This window comes from Ranitomeya variabilis, chromosome 4 (genome assembly GCF_051348905.1).
Source record: "Ranitomeya variabilis isolate aRanVar5 chromosome 4, aRanVar5.hap1, whole genome shotgun sequence".
Lineage (NCBI taxonomy): Eukaryota > Metazoa > Chordata > Amphibia > Anura > Dendrobatidae > Ranitomeya > Ranitomeya variabilis.
The window spans coordinates 105,064,002-105,087,293 of NC_135235.1; the positions used below are offsets into that span (position 1 = coordinate 105,064,002).

At 39.4% G+C, this 23,292-nt stretch overlaps 1 protein-coding gene across 1 annotated transcript in view; it reads right to left on the reverse strand.

Annotated features, from left to right (window-relative positions):
• The window catches only part of LOC143769959 (sorbin and SH3 domain-containing protein 1-like), a 272,947-nt gene that overhangs the window by 33,897 nt on the left and 215,758 nt on the right, over nucleotides 1-23,292 (reverse strand). The window contains exons 22-25 of the mRNA XM_077259068.1: nucleotides 16,858-17,027; nucleotides 14,595-16,040; nucleotides 13,555-13,640; nucleotides 322-489 (exon numbers count right to left, since the gene is read on the reverse strand). Coding sequence (XP_077115183.1) covers nucleotides 322-489; nucleotides 13,555-13,640; nucleotides 14,595-16,040; nucleotides 16,858-17,027 — 1,870 coding nt within the window. The remainder of the gene's footprint in view (nucleotides 1-321; nucleotides 490-13,554; nucleotides 13,641-14,594; nucleotides 16,041-16,857; nucleotides 17,028-23,292) is intronic.

A 23,292-nucleotide genomic window follows, 5' to 3' on the forward strand; every position in this document is an offset into this window, starting at 1 on the left:
TAGTAGGTTATATGAAATAATAAAAAAATAGTATTGGTAAAGGATAAAGAATGATTCCACATCATGAGAAATAAAAGATAAGAATAAGAAAACAAGCAAATGATCTAATGAACTCATGCAGTGGGCACCATCTCCCAAGCCAACATGCTGCTATGTCAGAATTATTATTGCACTTCTTCTACCACCCGAAGCTGGTGCAAAGCAAATAAATAAAGGGAAGCTGATGAATGGCAATTGCTAGGCTACTAATGATTTGCTATATTGAATGGAAGTGAATGAAACATATTGCTATGGGCCAAGCAGCGGTTATCAAGAACAGACCTCAGACCGAGATCTCCTCTTTGATGAATCGTCTACATTAAGGAGGTCTCCAAATCGTTCATTAGTGATAAACTGGTGATGAGATGGGACAATCCCAGTGTGCCTCCTAGCAGCAATATCAGCTTCTTCTTGCTCACGCTTAAGTCTTCGCTGATCCTCTAAGAGTTTCTAAGATAAAAATGCCATTATTGGGCTTGTGAGTAACCTGACCGTCAGCACAAATATGGGCAACAGAAGTTCAAACAATGAAGACAATGTTAAATTGGCTCTTTAAAGTGACACTGTCACTAACTCATTGCTGCATTTCCTGCCAAAAGTAGCCATTGGAGACAGGACATGCAGTAACAAACGAGATGGGTCCCATTGCTTTACCAACCATGTGGCACTGTACTTTGCCCCAGCAAAGCTCCCATTCCTTCACCAACCAGAGAATACTCAAAACTGTATCTGCAAAGCTCTAAAGTGTTGACCTCACGACTGGATGACTAGTGGTGCACCTCCTACCTTCGGGAGATGAGAAGCACACACATTAGACTAACGTTGGCCGAACAATTGCTGACATCAATTGGTTCTGAAGACAACCTAATGTGTATCGGTGGCTCCCGACTCTCCCTCAGCAAATGATGTTGTCGTAGATAAGAATCAGTCATGTCAGATTTTGGGCCACCGATCCTTTTATTTTCTGCAAGGTAAACCTAAACCAGAGGAACGGCAGAGGCCCTTTCATGAACATAAAAGTGATTGATTTACACACATGTATATGGAGAAATCAGGAGAAACAATTAGCCAAACAATCGTTCAGCTGACAGCTATCTATTGTATATGGGGACCCTTAGTGACAGCATCCCTTTAACAAAAATAATTGTCACTCTATGGTTACATATGTACAGGTGCTTCTCATAAAATTAGAATATCATCAAAAAGTTAATATATTTCAGTTCTTCAATACAAAAAGTTAAACTCATATTACATTGAGTCATTACAAACAGAGTGATCTATTTCAAGTGTTTATTTCTGTTAATGTTGATGATTATTGTTTATAGTCAATGAAAACCCAAAAGTCATTATATCAGTAAATTAGAATAATTAACAAAAAACACCTACAAAGGATTCCTAAGCATTTAGAAAGGTCCCTTAGTTTTCTTCAGTAGGCTCCACAATCATGGGGGAGACTGCTGACTTGACAGATGTCCAGAAGGCAGTCATTGACACACTCCACAAGGAGGGTAAGCCACAAAAGGTCATTGCTAAAGAAACTGGCTGATCACAGAGTGCTGTATCCAAGCATATTAATGGAAAGTTGAGAGGAAGGAAAAAGTGTGGTAGAAAACGGCGCACAAGCAATCAGGATAACTGCAGCCTTCAAAGGATTGTTAAGAAAAGTCCATTCAAAAATTTTGGGGAGATTCAGAAGGAGTGGACTGCTGCTGGAGTCATTGCTTCAAGAGCTACCACACACAGACATATCCAGGACATGGGCTACAAGTGTTGCATTCCTTGTGTCAAGCCATTCATGACCAATAGAAAACGCCAGAAGCGTCTTACCTGAGCCAAGGAGAAAAATAACTGAACTGTTGCTCAGTGGTCCAAGGTGTTGTTTTCAGATTAAAGTAAATTTTGTATTTCATTTGGAAATCAAGGTCCCAGAGTCTGGAGGAAGAGTGGAGAGGCACAATCCAAACTGCTTGAGGTCTAGTGTGAAGTTTCCACAATCAGTGATGGTTTGGGGAGCCATATCATCTACTGGTGTAGGTCCACTGTGTTTTATCAAGACCAAAGTCAGCTCAGCCGTGTACCAGGAAATTTTAGAGCACTTCATGCTTCCCTCTGCCGGCAAGCTTTCTTGAGATGGAAATTTAATTTTCCAGCAGGACTTGGCACCTGCCCACACTGCCAAAAGTACCAATACCTGGCTTAACAGCAAAAGTATCACTGTGCTTGATTGGCCAGCAAGCTCGCCCGACCTTAACCCCATAATCTATGGGGCGTTGTCAAGGGGAAGATGAGAGACACCAGACCTAACAATGCAGATGAGCTGAAGGCTGCTATCAAAGCAACCTGGGCTTCCATAACACCTCAGCAGTGCCACAGGCTGATCGTCTCCAAGCCATGCTGCATTGATGCAGTATTTGATGCAAAAGGAGCCCTGACCAAGTATTGAGTGCATTTACTGAACATACATTTCAGTAGGCCAACATTTCAGATTTTAAAATCATTTTTCAAGCTGGTGTTATAAAGTATTCTAATTTACTAAGATAATGACTTTTGGGTTTTCCTTGGCTGTAAGCCATAAACATCAACATTAACAGATATAAACACTTGAAATAGGTCACTCTGTATTGACTCTATATAATATATGAGTTTCACTGTTTGTATTGAAGAACTGAAATAAATTAACTTTTTGTTTATATTCTAATTTTGTGAGAATCACCTGTATATAAGAATGCATTACAATACAATACTAATAGCTATAGTCTTATATAGTAAGCACTACAGTCTTCCATAGCTTACAAATTACCATACTTTTGGACTATAAAATACACTAGAATGTAAAGGAAAATATATCTAAATTAAAAAAAAAAAACATATAATTGAGACCATCAGATTTACAATTACATTTGCACAATTTCCTCCTAAGAAGAGAAGCTGCGCAGACTAAAGTATTCCATGACGCACATTTATTACAATGTTCATTGTTCAGTGCTTTTGAAGTCACAAAAGTGTTTTCTTCTCTAGAAATGGTTCACAGGTTGCTTTCAAAATTTGAAAACACTGAATGTCTTTCAAGAATATAAGACTATCATTGCATTTTATATAAAACCTTTAAAAATAAGAAATAAAAAAAGTTTCTTCACCTACATTTATTAAAAAAAAATCTGATTAAGTTGAGCAGCGCAATCCACGCAAGCAAATTATTTGTCATTTCAACCTAAACTGAAATATCTACGGCACAAGGAGGCTTTACAGATGACACAGTTATCCTTCCTTATTATGGCTTTAGTAACTGGGATTTTATATATATATATATATATATATATATAAATATATACTGTATATATATATATACTAGCTGTACTACCCGGCTTCGCCCGGGTTAATGACTGCTGTTAGCAAAATAGAATGTGTTAACAAAAATTTATTCTGCACACAAAAACCACAAAACAAATAGATAGAAATGTAATTATTAAAAGGCAAAAACTAAGCAAATAGAAGCATTTCACAACATATATTAGCTTTGTTATACTGAGAATGTCTTTGTTGCCTATATTAACCAATCAGAGCTCAGGTTAATTAACTGTAGCAAAATAGAAGCTGAGCTGTGATTGGTTGCTATTGGCAGCCTGATAAATCCCCAGCCAACAGGAAGCCCTCCCCCCTGGCAGTATATATTAGCTCACACATACACATAATAGACAGGTCATGTGACTGACAGCTGCCGTATTTCCTATATGGTACATTTGTTGCTCTTGTAGTTTGCTTATTAATCAGATTTTTATTTTTGAAGGACAATACCAGACTTGTGTGTGTTTTAGGGCGAGTTTTATGTGTCAAGTTGTGTGTGTTGAGTTGCGCGTGGCGACATGCATGTAGCGACTTTTGTGAGATGAGTTTTGTGTGGCGACATGCGTGTAGCAACATTTTGTGTGTTGAGTTGCATGTGACAGGTTAGTGTAGCAAGTTGTGTGCAGCAAGATTTGTGCATGGCGAGTTTTGCGCGTGGCGAGTTTTATGTGTGGTGCATTTTGAGTATGTGCAAGTTTTGTGTGAGGCAACTTTTGCATGTGGTGCAACTTTTGTACATGTGGCAATTTTTCTGTGTGTGCAAGTTTTGCATGAGGTGAGTTTTCCATGAGGTGAGTTTTGCACGTGTGGCGAGTTTTGCGTGAGCCTAGTTTTGCATATGGCGAGTTTTGCATGTAGCGAGTTTTGAGTGGTGACTTTTGTGTTTCGACTTTTATGTGGCGAGGTTGGTGTGTGTGTGTGGTGAAATGTGTGCTGAGGGTGGTATATGTGTTCAAGCACGTGGTAGTGTGTGGCGCATTTTGTGTTTGTGTTCATATCCCCGTGTGTGGTGAGTATCCCATGTCGGGGCCCCACCTTAGCAACTGTACGGTATATACTCTTTGTCGCCATCGCTCTCATTCTTTAAGTCCTCATTGTTCACATCTGGCAGCTGTCAATTTTCCTCCAACACTTTTCCCTTCACTTTTTCCCCATTATGTAGATAGGAGCAAAATTGTTTGGTGAATTGGAACGCGCGGGGTTAAAATTTCACCTCACAACATAGCCTATGACGCTCTCGGGGTCCAGACGTGTGACTGTGCAAAATTTTGTGGCTGTAGCTGCGACGGTACAGATGCCAATCCCGGACATACACACATACATACATACACACATTCAGCTTTATATATTAGATATACCTGTATGTAATCTCCTGTATATAGTATATACCTGTGTGTCATCTCACCTATATATAGTATATATCTGTGTGTCATCTCCTGTATATAGTATATACCTGTATGTCATCTCCTCCTATACATAGCATATACCTGTGTCATCTCCTCCTGTATATACTATATACCTGTAGGTAATCTGCTCCTGTATATAGTATATACCTGTGTGTCATCTCCTCCTGTATATAGTATATACCTGTATGTCATCTCCTCCTGTATGTAGTATGTACCTGTATGTCATCTCCTCCTCTATATAGTATATACCTGTGTGTCATCTCTCCTGTATATAGTATATATCTGTGTGTCATCTCCTCCTGTATATAGTATATACCTGTGTGTCATCTCCCCTGTAAATAGTATATACCTGTGTGTCATCTCCTGTATATAGTATATAGCTGTATGCCATCTCCTCCTGTATTAGCCCTCGTTCACACGTTATTTGGTCAGTATTTTTACCTCAGTATTTGTAAGCTAAAATGGCAGCCTGATAAATCCCCAGCCAACAGTAAGCCCACCCCCTGGCAGTATATATTAGCTCACACATACACATAATAGACTGGTCATGTGACTGACAGCTGCCGGATTCCTATATGGTACATTTGTTGCTCTTGTAGTTTGTCTGCTTATTAATCAGATTTTTATTTTTGAAGGATACCAGACTTGTGTGTGTTTTAGGGCGAGTTTCGTGTGTCAAGTTGTGTGTGTTGAGTTGCGTGTGGCGACATGCATGTAGGGACTTTTGTGAGATGAGTTTTGTGTGGCGACATGCGTGTAGCAACTTTTTGTGTGTCGAGTTGCATGTGACAGGTTAGTGTAGCAAGTTGTGTGCAGCAAGTTTTGCGCATGGCGAGTTTTGCGCGTGGCGAGTTTTATGTGTGGTGCCTTTTGAGTATGTGCAAGTTTTGTGTGAGGCAACTTTTGCATGTGTTGCAACTTTTGTGCATGTGGCAATTTTTCTGCGTGTGGCAATTTTTCTGCGTGTGCAAGTTTTGCGTGTGGCGAGTTTTGCACGTGTGGCGAGTTTTGCATGTGGAGAGTTTTGCGCGTGGCGAGTTTTGAGCGGCGACTTTTGTGTTTCTACTTTTATGTGGCGAGGTTGGTGTATGTGTGGTGAAATGTGCACTGAGGGTGGTATATGTGTTCGAGCACGTGGTAGTGTGTGGCGCATTTTGTGTGTGTGTTCATATCCCCGTGGTGGTGTGATTATCCCATGTTGGGGCCCCACCTTAGCAACTGTACAGTATATACTCTTTGGTGCCATCGCTGTCATTCTTTAAGTCCCCCTTGTTCACATCTGGCAGCTGTTAATTTGCCTCCAACACTTTTCCTTTCATTTTTTCCCCATTATGTAGATAGGGGCAAAATTGTTTGGTGACTTGGAAAGCGCGGGGTTAAAATTTCACCTCACAATATAGCTTTGACGCTCTCAGGGTCCAGACGTGTGACTGTGCAAAATTTTGTGCCTGTAGCTGCGACGCCTCCAACACTTTTCCTTTCACTTTTTCCCCATTATGTAGATAGGGGCAAAATTGTTTGGTGAATTGGAAAGCGCGGGGTTAAAATTTCACCTCACAACATAGCCTATGACGCTCTCGGGGTCCAGACGTGTGACTGTGCAAAATTTTGTGGCTGTAGCTGCTACGGTTCAGATGCCAATCCCGGACATACATACATACATACATACATACACACACACACACATTCAGCTTTATATATTAGATATATATATATATACTAGCTGTACTACCCGGCTTCGCCCGGGTTAATGACTGCTGTTAGCAAAATAGAATGTGTTAACAAAAATTTATTCTGCACACAAAAACCACAAAACAAATAGATAGAAATGTAATTATTAAAAGGCAAAAACTAAGCAAATAGAAGCATTTCACAACATATATTAGCTTTGTTATACTGAGAATGTCTTTGTTGCCTATATTAACCAATCAGAGCTCAGGTTAATTAACTGTAGCAAAATAGAAGCTGAGCTGTGATTGGTTGCTATTGGCAGCCTGATAAATCCCCAGCCAACAGGAAGCCCTCCCCCCTGGCAGTATATATTAGCTCACACATACACATAATAGACAGGTCATGTGACTGACAGCTGCCGTATTTCCTATATGGTACATTTGTTGCTCTTGTAGTTTGCTTATTAATCAGATTTTTATTTTTGAAGGATAATACCAGACTTGTGTGTGTTTTAGGGCGAGTTTCATGTGTCAAGTTGTGTGTGTTGAGTTGCGTGTGGCGACATGCATGTAGCGACTTTTGTGAGATGAGTTTTGTGTGGCGACATGCGTGTAGCAACATTTTGTGTGTTGAGTTGCATGTGACAGGTTAGTGTAGCAAGTTGTGTGCAGCAAGATTTGTGCATGGCGAGTTTTGCGCATGGCGAGTTTTATGTGTGGTGCATTTTGAGTATGTGCAAGTTTTGTGTGAGGCAACTTTTGCATGTGGTGCAACTTTTGTACATGTGGCAATTTTTCTGTGTGTGCAAGTTTTGCATGAGGTGAGTTTTCCATGAGGTGAGTTTTGCACGTGTGGCGAGTTTTGCGTGAGCCTAGTTTTGCATATGGCGAGTTTTGCATGTAGCGAGTTTTGAATGTAGCGAGTTTTGAGTGGTGACTTTTGTGTTTCGACTTTTATGTGGCGAGGTTGGTGTGTGTGTGTGGTGAAATGTGTGCTGAGGGTGGTATATGTGTTCAAGCACGTGGTAGTGTGTGGCGCATTTTGTGTTTGTGTTCATATCCCCGTGTGTGGTGAGTATCCCATGTCGGGGCCCCACCTTAGCAACTGTACGGTATATACTCTTTGTCGCCATCGCTCTCATTCTTTAAGTCCTCATTGTTCACATCTGGCAGCTGTCAATTTTCCTCCAACACTTTTCCCTTCACTTTTTCCCCATTATGTAGATAGGAGCAAAATTGTTTGGTGAATTGGAACGCGCGGGGTTAAAATTTCACCTCACAACATAGCCTATGACGCTCTCGGGGTCCAGACGTGTGACTGTGCAAAATTTTGTGGCTGTAGCTGCGACGGTACAGATGCCAATCCCGGACATACACACATACATACATACACACATTCAGCTTTATATATTAGATATACCTGTATGTAATCTCCTGTATATAGTATATACCTGTGTGTCATCTCACCTATATATAGTATATATCTGTGTGTCATCTCCTGTATATAGTATATACCTGTATGTCATCTCCTCCTATACATAGCATATACCTGTGTCATCTCCTCCTGTATATACTATATACCTGTAGGTAATCTGCTCCTGTATATAGTATATACCTGTGTGTCATCTCCTCCTGTATATAGTATATACCTGTATGTCATCTCCTCCTGTATGTAGTATGTACCTGTATGTCATCTCCTCCTCTATATAGTATATACCTGTGTGTCATCTCTCCTGTATATAGTATATATCTGTGTGTCATCTCCTCCTGTATATAGTATATACCTGTGTGTCATCTCCCCTGTAAATAGTATATACCTGTGTGTCATCTCCTGTATATAGTATATAGCTGTATGCCATCTCCTCCTGTATTAGCCCTCGTTCACACGTTATTTGGTCAGTATTTTTACCTCAGTATTTGTAAGCTAAAATGGCAGCCTGATAAATCCCCAGCCAACAGTAAGCCCACCCCCTGGCAGTATATATTAGCTCACACATACACATAATAGACTGGTCATGTGACTGACAGCTGCCGGATTCCTATATGGTACATTTGTTGCTCTTGTAGTTTGTCTGCTTATTAATCAGATTTTTATTTTTGAAGGATACCAGACTTGTGTGTGTTTTAGGGCGAGTTTCGTGTGTCAAGTTGTGTGTGTTGAGTTGCGTGTGGCGACATGCATGTAGGGACTTTTGTGAGATGAGTTTTGTGTGGCGACATGCGTGTAGCAACTTTTTGTGTGTCGAGTTGCATGTGACAGGTTAGTGTAGCAAGTTGTGTGCAGCAAGTTTTGCGCATGGCGAGTTTTGCGCGTGGCGAGTTTTATGTGTGGTGCCTTTTGAGTATGTGCAAGTTTTGTGTGAGGCAACTTTTGCATGTGTTGCAACTTTTGTGCATGTGGCAATTTTTCTGCGTGTGGCAATTTTTCTGCGTGTGCAAGTTTTGCGTGTGGCGAGTTTTGCACGTGTGGCGAGTTTTGCATGTGGAGAGTTTTGCGCGTGGCGAGTTTTGAGCGGCGACTTTTGTGTTTCTACTTTTATGTGGCGAGGTTGGTGTATGTGTGGTGAAATGTGCACTGAGGGTGGTATATGTGTTCGAGCACGTGGTAGTGTGTGGCGCATTTTGTGTGTGTGTTCATATCCCCGTGGTGGTGTGATTATCCCATGTTGGGGCCCCACCTTAGCAACTGTACAGTATATACTCTTTGGTGCCATCGCTGTCATTCTTTAAGTCCCCCTTGTTCACATCTGGCAGCTGTTAATTTGCCTCCAACACTTTTCCTTTCATTTTTTCCCCATTATGTAGATAGGGGCAAAATTGTTTGGTGACTTGGAAAGCGCGGGGTTAAAATTTCACCTCACAATATAGCTTTGACGCTCTCAGGGTCCAGACGTGTGACTGTGCAAAATTTTGTGCCTGTAGCTGCGACGCCTCCAACACTTTTCCTTTCACTTTTTCCCCATTATGTAGATAGGGGCAAAATTGTTTGGTGAATTGGAAAGCGCGGGGTTAAAATTTCACCTCACAACATAGCCTATGACGCTCTCGGGGTCCAGACGTGTGACTGTGCAAAATTTTGTGGCTGTAGCTGCTACGGTTCAGATGCCAATCCCGGACATACATACATACATACATACATACACACACACACACACATTCAGCTTTATATATTAGATATATATATATATATATATATATATATATATATATATATATTTATTTATTTATTTATATTTAGGTAGATAATACCTGTAACAACTGCATGAGTCAGTGCCAAAAATAACTCTGTCCGTTTCAGCTAACGCCTACTTAAGTTATTTGACGACCTGGATAAACTTTTCTCGGCTTACTTTCAGTACACAGCTTAGTGAGGTATAGTGAACATACTGAAATTATAAGATTAAGGTCCCTAAACTAATAATGAATGGCTAAGAAGATGTGGAAATTGCATGCTCTCATGTTATGAGATTTTCTAGGCCCATGGGCATATCTGAGCCTCGTGCACGCCTCCGCATGTTGTCATACAGGCTTGGCTGGTTGCTTCACGCAAGGAAATATTCTCCACTAAAACTAATACATCTAGAGAAGACTTTTTTTCCAACAGAAAAATCCTACATACAGTATACCGATATGTGAAAAGCAGAGGCAAATAGAGATAGGCTCTGCACAAAACATTCATAACAACATGGCCAAGTACATGAGCTTAGTGGAGAAATATTTTCAGACTATAAATCAGCTTTTCACCAGCTCCTCAAAGGGGTTATCCAGCCTTATGTGACTGCAGACTTGGGAATACTTTCAACGCTGTGAGGAGTGGGCAGCCACATGACAGCAAGTTTGCAATTTGCATACTTCCAGCCACATTCCAACTTGACGTGTCCGGCCTCACTCAATACACTTGCATTGAGCAAGGCCGCACACATCTAGTCGGCACATGGCTGCATGTATGCAAATCACATACTTGCGGTCACGCGCCTGCCGTGTAAATCGCACTAAGAGGATTTACGAGTATGCAGTCACACAAGGTTTGTAAAATTTTGGAGAGAAACAGAATTCTAAAAACAATAACAAATACTGTATATAATTTATTTTATATTTGACACTACATGAATTTAGTATTTTATATAATAAGTAATAATTTTGGCAAGTGCAATGCTTACTAAGCAGCGGCCAAATAAATTTGTGAAGCTGTCCAGCTATAGGCTCCATCTCTAATTGACTGGCGATCGACAAACTCCTAATGGAGAGGAACGAATGACACTTTCATTCCCAAAATATTTAGAATTGAGAGTCCTCAGTGGTTGATACCTTTTAATGGCTAACTGAAAAGATGGTAACATTAGCCATTAAAAGGTATCAACCACTAAGGACTCTCAATTCTAAATATTTTTCTATCTACTGGTTAACATGGTACAAAGATATATATCTCTCCTGTACTTTCATTCCCCTGCACTTTGCTAGGGGTCGGGATGTCAAATGTCACTGATGCAGGACTGCAAAAAACAAGGACTACATAGACCCAGCAACAAACCAATAAAACATTTTTTTTTAAATCTGAACAGTCATTTGGTTCATCTCCCCTCTCCAATGAGGGTTACAGTACATTGTCAGCAGCACATTTTCTGCATACATGAGAGAATGTGCTGCAGACATTATTTCAATGCCGTCATAAATTATGCAATTAATGACAAACAAGCAAAATGTTATTGGTCATTGAATTGTTGGACTTCTTTACATTGGACAATGAACGGGAGCAAAAGTTAAAGGGAATCTGTCACGTGAAAAAACGCTATTAACCTGTAGATATTGGGTTAATCTGCAGGTTAATAGCACTAACACTACCAGGAGGAATAAAGTTAATTTCCTCCGGTAGCGGGGTCTAAGCGGCAGTGCTGGATAGGTTCAAAATGCTATTAACCTGCAGATAAACCCTATATCTGGAGGTTAATAGCATTTTTTCACATGACAGATTTTTTTAAATTTGACTTTTCACATTATAGAATAAACACAAATCTCACCTATACTTAACAGGAATTATGGGGATTTTTTATTGATTTCTTAATCGTATTTGGAGGTTAATTTTTCTGATAAACTGTATGTCTATATGAGGGAGTATACTTTGTGTAAGTGTAACTGCACTTTCAGAAAACTTTGACATGTCAGAAGTTTTGAACGCTGGGCGTCTGACTAAGGCGATCCCTACCAATTGGTTAAACAAAGGAGCTGGAGCCCTAAGCAAAGACTAGATGAACTTACAGATTTTCTATGGAGTCCGTCTATAAAACGAAGGGGCAGAGCACTGCTTTCCTTCGAGACTAGAGCTCAGTGGGGGTCTCAGCACCTTGCCTACCAGCAATCAAAAGTTCTGACATGTCTCTATGACATAAAAATTTTTCTGAAAGCACAAAAACACTCTAAATTACATGTTGGTTGTTTGGATCCTCCAATAAAAGGAACTTTAGAGGTGGGCATTCACTTTAAATAGAGACCTGGTGTTTGCAATATTTTGCATCATGGAGAAAAAAAGAAGTACAAAATGGTTTGTATCAGAGCTCTTTAGCCAGTATGTTCGGTAGTTGCAATACTTGCATGCTTTCCAGTAGTGTCAAGTGATGGCCTTTCCATAGTTATCAGCTACAGTGCCGAGTGAGAGAATAAAAAACTGAACATTGGTATTAAATGGTTATTCTCAAAATCATAATGTGGTCTTCTGTTACATAATCATGTGCGCCAATACAACCCGTTTTTAAATCTGCACTGCTTTGCAGTAATCACCCCCTCACACCCCTATTGATGATCCCCTTGTTGTCACTGGACCCATCTTTCTATTGCTGTTGATCAGGCGATCTCAGATGCACCTAATGACCCTGCTTAATTCATTAAAACAGAAGCACCTATGACCCTGTCTATTAAAACATACTCATTACCCTAACAGCCCTGATGCAGAGAGCATATTCATACTCTGAAGAGCCCCCATAAAATACTAATGAAATGTGGATTTTATAAATAGCAATAAATATTGGTCAAATAGTAGTTCCAAGTCTCTTCAGTCAAAACTAAAAATGGTCACCTCATCCATAAAAATAAACATTGCCCATATTGAGATTAATCGCTCTCTATCAGGAGCACAGGAGAGCAGAGGGAGGGGTGTGCAGCACTGAAAAGAAGCAATGTGCAGCTGGGAAATGTTTTAGCAGATAAGAATATAACTGCCCAATCAGCAATGTGAAGCTGGATTCACAGAGGGGCAGAAGGATAAAAAAATAAAAAGAACACATCTATACGAAAACAAAAACTCTAGATTGGTTTTGCACTGTATAGTAAGAGTCATGCAGATACTGTTCTTGTAAAAATATTGTCTTTGTGTAAATAACATGTGGGCCAAAGTGTCCTGGATAACAATGTTATGTAAAAAATGTCAACCTATGTCAATAGTGTAGACGTGATGAAAGGAGCATGCTGTTCACATTTCAGGAAGACATATGAAGAACCACTTGGATTGCGTTAATCATTAAAATGTGCAATAAGATACTTCTAATATGTACAGGGGAGGAATAGATCAAGAAGTTAAAACTTTCCAGACAGATACAGAAGATCTAAATGTACTATAATATTTTCAATATAGTAGTTTAAATATTTTCAGACGAATTAACTTTTTTCATACCCCCATTAACATACATGCTAAGTTTAGCCAAGCTTGCATGCGTTCTCATTGGGGAGAGGAAAGCGGCACCTCTTCCCTTATTAGAAAATGATCAGGCATAGCAAATTCTACATGTCTGACTCTTCTTTTTGCCATCATTATCTGTCACTGGAGAGTTGGAAGCCCCCACAAACATAAAACACTAGGATGGTCCATCCAAAAAATGGTTGAATTAGGTCACTTTGCACTAAAGTTCATGGTCAACAGTTTCCAATACTACAAACTGTATCAAGCTTACAAATTGCACAGTAATATAAATTAACTTTAACATTTTAGTTTGACCTAAACATAAAGTAACTTCATGCTATAAAAAGTATCATTTCAGCCTCATGCATTTGATATAGCTGCAATGTCAAAACTTTTCCTTTTTTTTTAATAAATCTAACAATACCTCTTTGCTGTCATAACGGCGCCGCACCAATTCTTCAGGGTGATCCATGTATTCAAGAGGTGTAAAATGTCTTGGAGAGTCTGAATCTACTTAAAGAAAAAAAAAAAGAGAAAAACAAAAAAAACACTTGCAATTAGTTTAATAAAATATAAAATTGTGGCACACAGAGACAGCACACAGGACAGTCTAAAGCCATTTCTAAATTACTATATCACTGCAACCAAACTCTTTAGAATGCTTGTTTGTGATCCCGCTGACATTGAGTTTAAGAAAACAAAAACAGTATGAGAAGTGTTAAATACTACTAGACAGAAATTGGACAGTGCAATTATGAAGCAGTCTCAAACAGGACAAAACTGAATCTAGCAATGAGATGTCAAATGGATAAAATTGGCTTCAGCAAATTTTAACAATCTAGGTGTTATCAAATCATTTATTATTAAGTAGACAACTATGGGGGAGGGGTCAAGATCAATATAAAGGCTGCCCAGATGGTCAAAATGTATTTTAGCAAAGGTCCAAAACTACTTTAAAGTAAAATTTTGGATAGGACCTATCTAAAAATGGCATTTGAAAACGGCTACTTTTAATAAAAGGCTGGAGAGTATTTGGGAAATTTTGTTCCACCAGTAAAGTATAAACTTTAACAAGGACCTCTATACAAAACATCTGTAAACTGCTAGGAGGATTGGTGTACCTACACTTCAGTGCAGTCCTAAGTGAGACAGCAATAAAAAGTTTTGATGATGCTTAAGTCATACATCGGTACTTCAATCTAGAGGTGACTACTATGTCTATAGCCAAAAAAGATATCAGGCTTTGTAGCGATCTGAAATGTATCCGAGGCTGAATACACAAAGGTGGTTATGTTTCTTTATGCATTGCACTTAGGAATAAATCCATGTACATGTCAGCTTAGAAGGAACACAGACTGGAAGCACAGATGTGGATTCAAGAGGAAATGAAGGTGGATGATAGGTAGAGATGGTCGGTCACACAGATGAGGCGCCACATATTGCCAAGATGCAGAAAAACTCCACCTCCAGTGACTGCTCCACCACTCGGCTGATTGTTGTTTGAATCCAAATCGTAACATAAAGGAAATGAGACAATATCTCCATTATTTAGAGAGTCAACACAATCATGTTCTAGATTAGCATTATCGTGATCAATATTGTTAACGTTTAGGCAGTTCAGTCTCTCCACGATGTCAAATGAAGACTGCCGTGTTGGAAGACCAGGCTTCTCTTGCACCCCTTCTGATGGCTTAAGTAAGCGATCTGTATGGCTTTCCTTTGATGGCTCAATGATGTTACAGTTCTTTTCTGAGGTATTTGAAGACTTTTTCGGACAGTCCTGTAGTGGCTTTTTTAATTTGAAAGGAAGTGGGCTTATTAAATATATGTTTCTCTGAATTATTTGCTGGTCAGACTGTGCTGTGACCTTTGAGTTCTTGGCCATTTTTTGTTCATGCCTCCGAATAGTAGTAAACCTTGTGTAAGAAGCAGGGCAGGAACTCTTGCAAGTGTTCAATTTGTATTTTTGGGATGGTTTAATGGTACTGTTGGAACTGTCATTGGAAGTGTTAGAAAGATGGTCAGTTTCATCTGTGCACACGGAAAGAGTATCAACTAAAGCAATGTCACTGAGGTCAGAACTCATCTCTTCTACATTACTACTAGGGGTGGAGGTTTTGTGTAAAGGCAACTGCATATTTGTATCTTCATCTTTTATCACTGGACTCTCCAGCAAGGACTCAGCAGAGCAAGCAGCGGTTATGCCTGTTCTTGGTTGTGAAGGAATAGGGGAGACACTTGGTCCATTGGATATATCTAAGGAAGGCATTGACCGCGACCTTTGTATTAGTTGCTCAAAGGCAGTTACACGTGAAGATACTGTGTGCTTGGGGACATGTTCAGATCCTTCAGTTCCATATTTTAGAAAGGCTCCATGCTTTCCTTCCTTTTCAAAGTGGTTAGTAATGTCTCTGACGTTGGAGCAAGACATTGCACTCTGTAGTGAAGATCGATTAATATAGTGCATATCTTTGTACATCATGTTGAACTCTGTGCCAACTGACCGGAGATTGGACATAAATGAACATTTTGCAGCGTTCATGGTGTACTCCTGCAGGCTCATCGCACTGCCTGACTTTACCTTATAGTCTTTGTAGGATTTCCCCAGATTATCATCCACATTTCCTTCGACTTTTATTCTGTCGGTTTGTTTGTTTTCAAATGAAGTCAAAGGTTCAAGCAAGTTCTCACAGCTCTGTGCTTTCTGCTGGGACAGAGACGTACTCTGCTTGTGCCGTTGGGAGTCCTGGACTGCAGCTATAGGCTTGAACCTGGAAGGTAGAATTTCACCAATGCAAGCTTTTGCAGCCGACAGTGAGGACTTCTGCTTATAAAAGCTGCCTAATGAATTACTACCATTAAATGTTCCCTTATTTAATGAGGAATGAGAAAAAACCTGAGCATTCCCACCTGCAGGGTCCATATGCAAGCATGAAGAACAGAATAAAGGAACTGTGTTAAAACTTGCAATAATTATAGGTGACATAAGCATGGATATACAGTTATTAAAGCATCTAGAAAACTGGCTACATGCAGGAATAATGTGAGCACTCAGAAAACTTTGGTGGATCCTAGCTTTCCGTTGGGCTCAAAAAAGAATCTGCTAATCTGGGTAAATATGAGGAGCCAGAATGCAGGGCATATATTACATTAAGGCTCTTAGATATTTCGATCTATATTTCAAAAGCTTAGTGGTGAGCCGAGAAAAAAAAGGCATAGATAGGAAGACTTGTAAAATATGTCAAATTTAAGATGTACACAACATTTTGTGCAAAATATGGTGTATATGGTAGAGCAAGGCAATACAGAGAGACATTTTTGGTGCAATGTTTATCATGCCTTGTAATCTTTGGAAAATTTGGTGCCAACTGGACCATTTTTTGCTGACTTGCATGCATATTATGTTACTCTTCATAATAACTACTAAGGCACTTGCAAATTTTGCTTTTTAATAGGGGGTGTGGATTGTAATCTGCACCTTTGTGACACATGCATGATTACTAAACTTGCCTTGGAGATATTATTAGTGCACTGCATGTGCACCAGTGTCTATTTGTTTTTAAAGGTGAGGTATTATTACCATGACAGTCTTCCAGAGAAACTCTAGTCATAATGACCTATGAAATCACCACCTATTATAGTGTCACATTCATATACAAGTAACAGCACTATGCTACACCCAAAAGTAAACCAGATGGGGTCACAGGAGTCGTTCTGGTTCACATACCTTTAATGGAGGCAGAGCTGGAGGGGCGTCTGTTCAAGCCGCTCAGTCCCTGGAATGGAATATCTCCCCCTTCTAAAACATTTTTGTAGATCTGCCTTTCATTCTCAGAGAGTGGAGGCTCCGGAGAAGTGTCTTTGGCCAGGCTGAAGTTGTAGCTAGGTGTATATGAACTACACAAAGACACAAAAACGAGCACACACCATAAGACAGACTTGTTTATAGGCTATTTCAACAGTAAAGAGACTTTTGGCAAATCCTATTTTCCAGTTCATTAGTGTTTGTATAATCGGTTTCATAATCTTGAAGGAATGCAAATGTTTGCGAGCAGTGAAAATATTGTTACAGGTTCTCTGCAGGTCTATTGAATCAAGAGCACATTTCCGTTAAATGGTTCAGTTCTTGAAAAATTAGAAATGTCAAGCATATATTTCAATGTTATTAAAATTTTAAAAGATCCAATGTACAATTTTTACCTTTGGTGAACCTACAATCATAAGTACGGAAAAGTAAAGCAATTCCCAAACATACTTCTAAAATTAAAATTTAAACCGCCAAGATTAGAAGCAATCAGATCAGGTATTGAAAGGCAGCAAAAAGGACCATGTAGGCAAGGGACATCAGAAGATGATAGGGGTTCCTTCCATTTCGAAGACTAAAAAAAACATATATAATATGTTCCATTCTGCCCAGGTCTAACAACCACTGGTAGATTGGCACAAGATGATAACTTTTTATGTTTTGGACACACTTAATCCTTCTATTTTCCACCAGGTAAGTGACACCACCGAAGTCTAGTGGGCAGGACCATATATGCCACCAGGAACAGGAGATCCAGTACCTAGGATGGCCCTTTGCATTTGTCCGCACCCAGTGCTGATAGCAGTTATCTTTTTCTTTTTTTTTCCAACCCTCTCCTGCTTCCTACCAGAGTTGCTATTAAGAACCAGTCATAATGACATGGGCTGCAGTGCAGATAGGTAGAAGCTGCTCCTCCATCCTGTCTGCAAGAAGTAAGTGCTGCCACTAATTGTTCCTAGCGGACAGGAGCCTGCTGCTGCACAATCACAGGAGCTTCCTCAGTGGTGCATCTACAAGTGCAGGCTAAGGATGTACTTATCAGCCATTGCCAATGCTGCTGGAGTCCTACCTAATCCCATCACAGTTTCTACCCCCCGGTTATGGGAGCTCTGCCCCAGCACAACCAGGCATAGCATCAGGCACATTGATTGTTCTGAGGGCAGTGTCAGAGCAGATTGCAGGTATGAAATGTAAACAGCACTCACCAATTTCCCAGCCCACAGATGTCAATCATCTACAGTTTGTGCCTCTGTGGACAACTATCATCATCAGGATGTGCCATGTACTACTTTCCTTTTGACATCATGTGCAAGCTCCCGTCTAAATGTAGTCAGTATACCATTACTGCGTTATATGAGTGGAAAAATGAGGGATTGGTGTTTTGTACAGGGGTGTAGTGGGAATGAAGCCACCACATGGGACAGAAGGTATTTGGATGCTCTTTCTCTCCCCACCGTCCCTTGCATGTTCAGTGGAAAGTTACAACAGAGAGCTGGAGCATCTCTCCGGCTGTTGTACCTTGATCTAGGCAACAGCACTGTTAGGAGAACCAAAAAAGGATGGAGGGTGCAGTCACTTTTCTTTACTCACCACAACTCCCTCCCCACTGCAGGAGCTTATTTGCAATGTAAGTGTATATATGTATAACCAGGCTTGGACTGGCCTACAGGAGAATACTCCATTGGGCCCCTGTGCAAGAGTGGGACACCCCCCTCTTATATGAGCAGTACTTGGCACAATATACTTGAATCATTATGTACAGATAAAGGCAGCATATTTTTAATTTAACAATCTGCCAAGTTCATGGTTATATAAATTTGTGATTGAGGATAAGGTCACGTTTACATGTAGCTGAAAAGTGGGGGCCTAGAGTTGGATACTGGTGGGCCCTTGGCACCCCAGTCCGACCGACACTGTTATATAACCATATATGTGGTGAATATGATAGTTTGTAAAGTGTAAGTATCTGTACGTATTCTATATACAGCTATGTGATTAAGTGATTGCCCCTCCCTGATTTCCAGTTCTTTTGTATGTTTGTCACACTTAAATGTTTCATATCACCAAACAAATGTAAATATTAGACAATATTACATACTTTGTCAGGCAGGTCCTATTTAAGTGATTTCTTGATTGAGAACAGGTGTGGCAGTAATCAGGCCTGTGTGTGACTAGGAAATTTGAACTCAGCTTCCCAAAGATGTGATAACCAAAGTTAATTTATGCTTTAAAGGGGAAGGGGGGAATCACTTCTTCACACAGGGCCCTGTAGGTTTGGATTTATTTTTTCTTTAATAATAAAGATCTTCATTTAAAAACTGCATTTTGTGTTTACTTGTGTTATCTTTGTCTCATATATGCTTGGTGATCTGAAACATTTAAGTGTGACAAACATGCAAGAATAGGAAATCAGGAAGTTGGCAAACACTTTTTCACACAACTGTATATATAGTGCATACACTTTACAAACTTTCATATTCACCAGAAAAATCCACGTTTGTTTTTTATATATGAATGAGCTATTCAGGGCCATGGGCCGACACTAATCTTCCTGAGATTCTGACTCCAGAGTTTATTATAAATGAAGGTGGTAATTTCCAGTGTGACACATGCAATGACTAGTGATGGGCGAACCCGTCGGGTCTGGAGGAAAATTTTAAAAAATTTTGGTTTGGGTACCAAAACAGTACCCCAACTGGAACCCGGACCCCATTTGGATGAATGGGGGGCCCGAACACCTGTTGTTTGCCACGCTGTCATATGCATGACAGCGCAGCAAACACGGGCTCTGATCGGCCGGCCAGAGCGATGTGGTGCCCACACGGTCATACAGATGACTCTGTAAGCCAGCAGCTGTGACTGGTGTTAAAAATGTTACCGCCGGTCACAGGCATCGGGGCTGATGAGAGAGTACTACTCATCAGCGTACGCCTGCTGTCGCGGATAACAGCAAAAGTAGGTGCCGCTGATGGGAGTGTTCATCAGCCAGTGCCTGTGCTATAAATAAATAAAATGCAGTAGGGTGTCTTCTATTTTTGATAACCAGCGAAGGAAAAACCAACAGCTGCGGGTTGCAACCCTCAGCGGTCAGCTTTATATTGGCTCGTTATCAAAAATAGAGGGGTCCCAAATCATCATCAAGTATTAAAATAAATAGTTTAAACAAAGGCGTGGGGTCCCTCCCTATTATTGACAACCAGCCAAACTAAAGCAGACAGCTGGCGATTGGTATTCGCAGAATGGTAAGAGGCCATGGATATTGACTCACCCAGTCTAAAAATAGCAGACCGCAGCTGCCCCAGAAAAGGGGCATCTATTAGATGCACCAATTCTGGCACTTTGCCTGACTCTTCCCACTTGCCCTGGTGCAGTGGCAAATGGGGCAATATTTGTGGGGTTGATACCAGCTGTGACAGGAAAGAAAACTACAGCTGCATTGAATGCACTGTCATGTTTTAAAGTATGTCAAGGAAAAGTCATATCATAAAGGGGTTGTCTACACTTTGGGCATTTTTTTTACTTAAATGCATGTATTTTGGGTTAAAAATTATTTTTGCAATTTGGAATTCATTAAAACATTTTTATAATTTGCCTTTTACAGTCTTTTTATTGCACTGTCTATTGCTGGCTGCAGAATGACTTAACTGAGAAACTAGTAAATAGATCAACTGACCGAACAATATATATATATATATATATATATATATATATAAATAGTTTGTAGCCAAAAAAAGTCAAATATACAATAGATCAATGGCCAAACTTGTCTTTGCTAAAAAACAAGGAAATGTGAAATATGTGAAATATGAATAGCATACTGGCTTATGAACTTTATGAACAAACACATGAGATTTTTAGCACAAGATTTGCAAACGTTGTGAGCCCATTCACCAAAACGTCAAGGTAATCTCAGATTGAATGGGTAACTACACTGACTGTCTGGTGTGAACACTTACCTATGGTATCTGAGCTGAATGCCTAATGTGAACACTTGCTTATGGCTAATGACAGGGTAAAGCCTACTTATATAGGAGGCTCAGAACCAATTGTGTTGAGATGTAATTAAAACATGGAGAAGGGCAGGGCATTCAAGTCAGAAAATAATATATAGTAAATAGATCAACTGACCGAACAATATATATATATATATATATATATATATATATATAAATAGTTTGTAGCCAAAAAAAGTCAAATATACAATAGATCAATGGCCAAACTTGTCTTTGCTAAAAAACAAGGAAATGTGAGATATGTGAAATATGAATAGCATACTGGCTTATGAACTTTATGAACAAACACATGAGATTTTTAGCACAAGATTTGCAAACGTTGTGAGCCCATTCACCAAAACGTCAAGGTAATCTCAGATTGAATGGGTAACTACACTGACTGTCTGGTGTGAACACTTACCTATGGTATCTGAGCTGAATGCCTAATGTGAACACTTGCTTATGGCTAATGACAGGGTAAAGCCTACTTATATAGGAGGCTCAGAACCAATTGTGTTGAGATGTAATTAAAACATGGAGAAGGGCAGGGCATTCAAGTCAGAAAATAATATATAGTAAATAGATCAACTGACCGAACAATATATATATATATATATATATATATATATATATAAATAGTTTGTAGCCTATTGTATATTTGACTTTTTTTGGCTACAAACTATTTATATATATATATATATATATATTGTTCGGTCAGTTGATCTATTTACTATATATTATTTTCTGACTTGAATGCCCTGCCCTTCTCCATGTTTTAATTACATCTCAACACAATTGGTTCTGAGCCTCCTATATAAGTAGGCTTTACCCTGTCATTAGCCATAAGCAAGTGTTCACATTAGGCATTCAGCTCAGATACCATAGGTAAGTGTTCACACCAGACAGTCAGTGTAGTTACCCATTCAATCTGAGATTACCTTGACGTTTTGGTGAATGGGCTCACAACGTTTGCAAATCTTGTGCTAAAAATCTCATGTGTTTGTTCATAAAGTTCATAAGCCAGTATGCTATTCATATTTCACATATTTCACATTTCCTTGTTTTTTAGCAAAGACAAGTTTGGCCATTGATCTATTGTATATTTGACTTTTTTTGGCTACAAACTATTTATATATATATATATATATATATATATATATTGTTCGGTCAGTTGATCTATTTACTATATATTATTTTCTGACTTGAATGCCCTGCCCTTCTCCATGTTTTAATTACATCTCAACACAATTGGTTCTGAGCCTCCTATATAAGTAGGCTTTACCCTGTCATTAGCCATAAGCAAGTGTTCACATTAGGCATTCAGCTCAGATACCATAGGTAAGTGTTCACACCAGACAGTCAGTGTAGTTACCCATTCAATCTGAGATTACCTTGACGTTTTGGTGAATGGGCTCACAACGTTTGCAAATCTTGTGCTAAAAATCTCATGTGTTTGTTCATAAAGTTCATAAGCCAGTATGCTATTCATATTTCACATATTTCACATTTCCTTGTTTTTTAGCAAAGACAAGTTTGGCCATTGATCTATTGTATGTTTAACTGAGAAACTGCCAGTCAGCATCTTCATGCTAACAGGATCCCTTTAATGCGGAATTTGTAACTTATCTGTCTTTTTCTGCGCTCCTCTCACCTGAGTTATCACCATAGACCAAATCAATGTGCAGGGAAACAAAGAACCTGTAAAAGCTAAGTGGTGCAACATTTTTAATTAAATCTAATTATAAAAATGATTTTTTAGCCCACATACATGCATGTTTTTTATTGGAGAAAAATGGCTCCAAAGTTGGGCAAGTTCAACCTCTAACACTGCTTCGCTGCTGAAAAATATTACCGGGAGGTGCTGCAGGTTGTCAGACATTTCAAGAGCAGCATCTAAATGTATTCATTTTTCAATGACTTTTTATAAATATTTGCTATTAACCTTCAGAAGAGCTAAAATTCCAAAGGCAATTATTGGCCTAGTTCAGCAAATCAATCTGGGTTTTCTTCAATGTATTCCACATCTTAAATAGGTCATGTATGTTACTGGATTGTAATTGGAGACTTTAATGAGCTTTAATTCCAAAGTGGTATTATTTTCTAAAAACCTAATTATGATTGAACATGTCGTTTACTATAATGAAATAGTGCTCCAGATGCATAAATCAGTCTGGAGAACCATATTCTAATATGCATCTATTCCCTGATGCTCAGCTGTGCTTGCAGGGTTGTAACTTGGAAGTTTGGAAAAAAAATACATAGATTGTGGAGGGAGGGGATGTTTTTTTAAAAAAACTTTTTTTCAATTTAAACATATTGGCTTACACATTTAACACTCAGGATACTTCTATTAACTGCACAATTA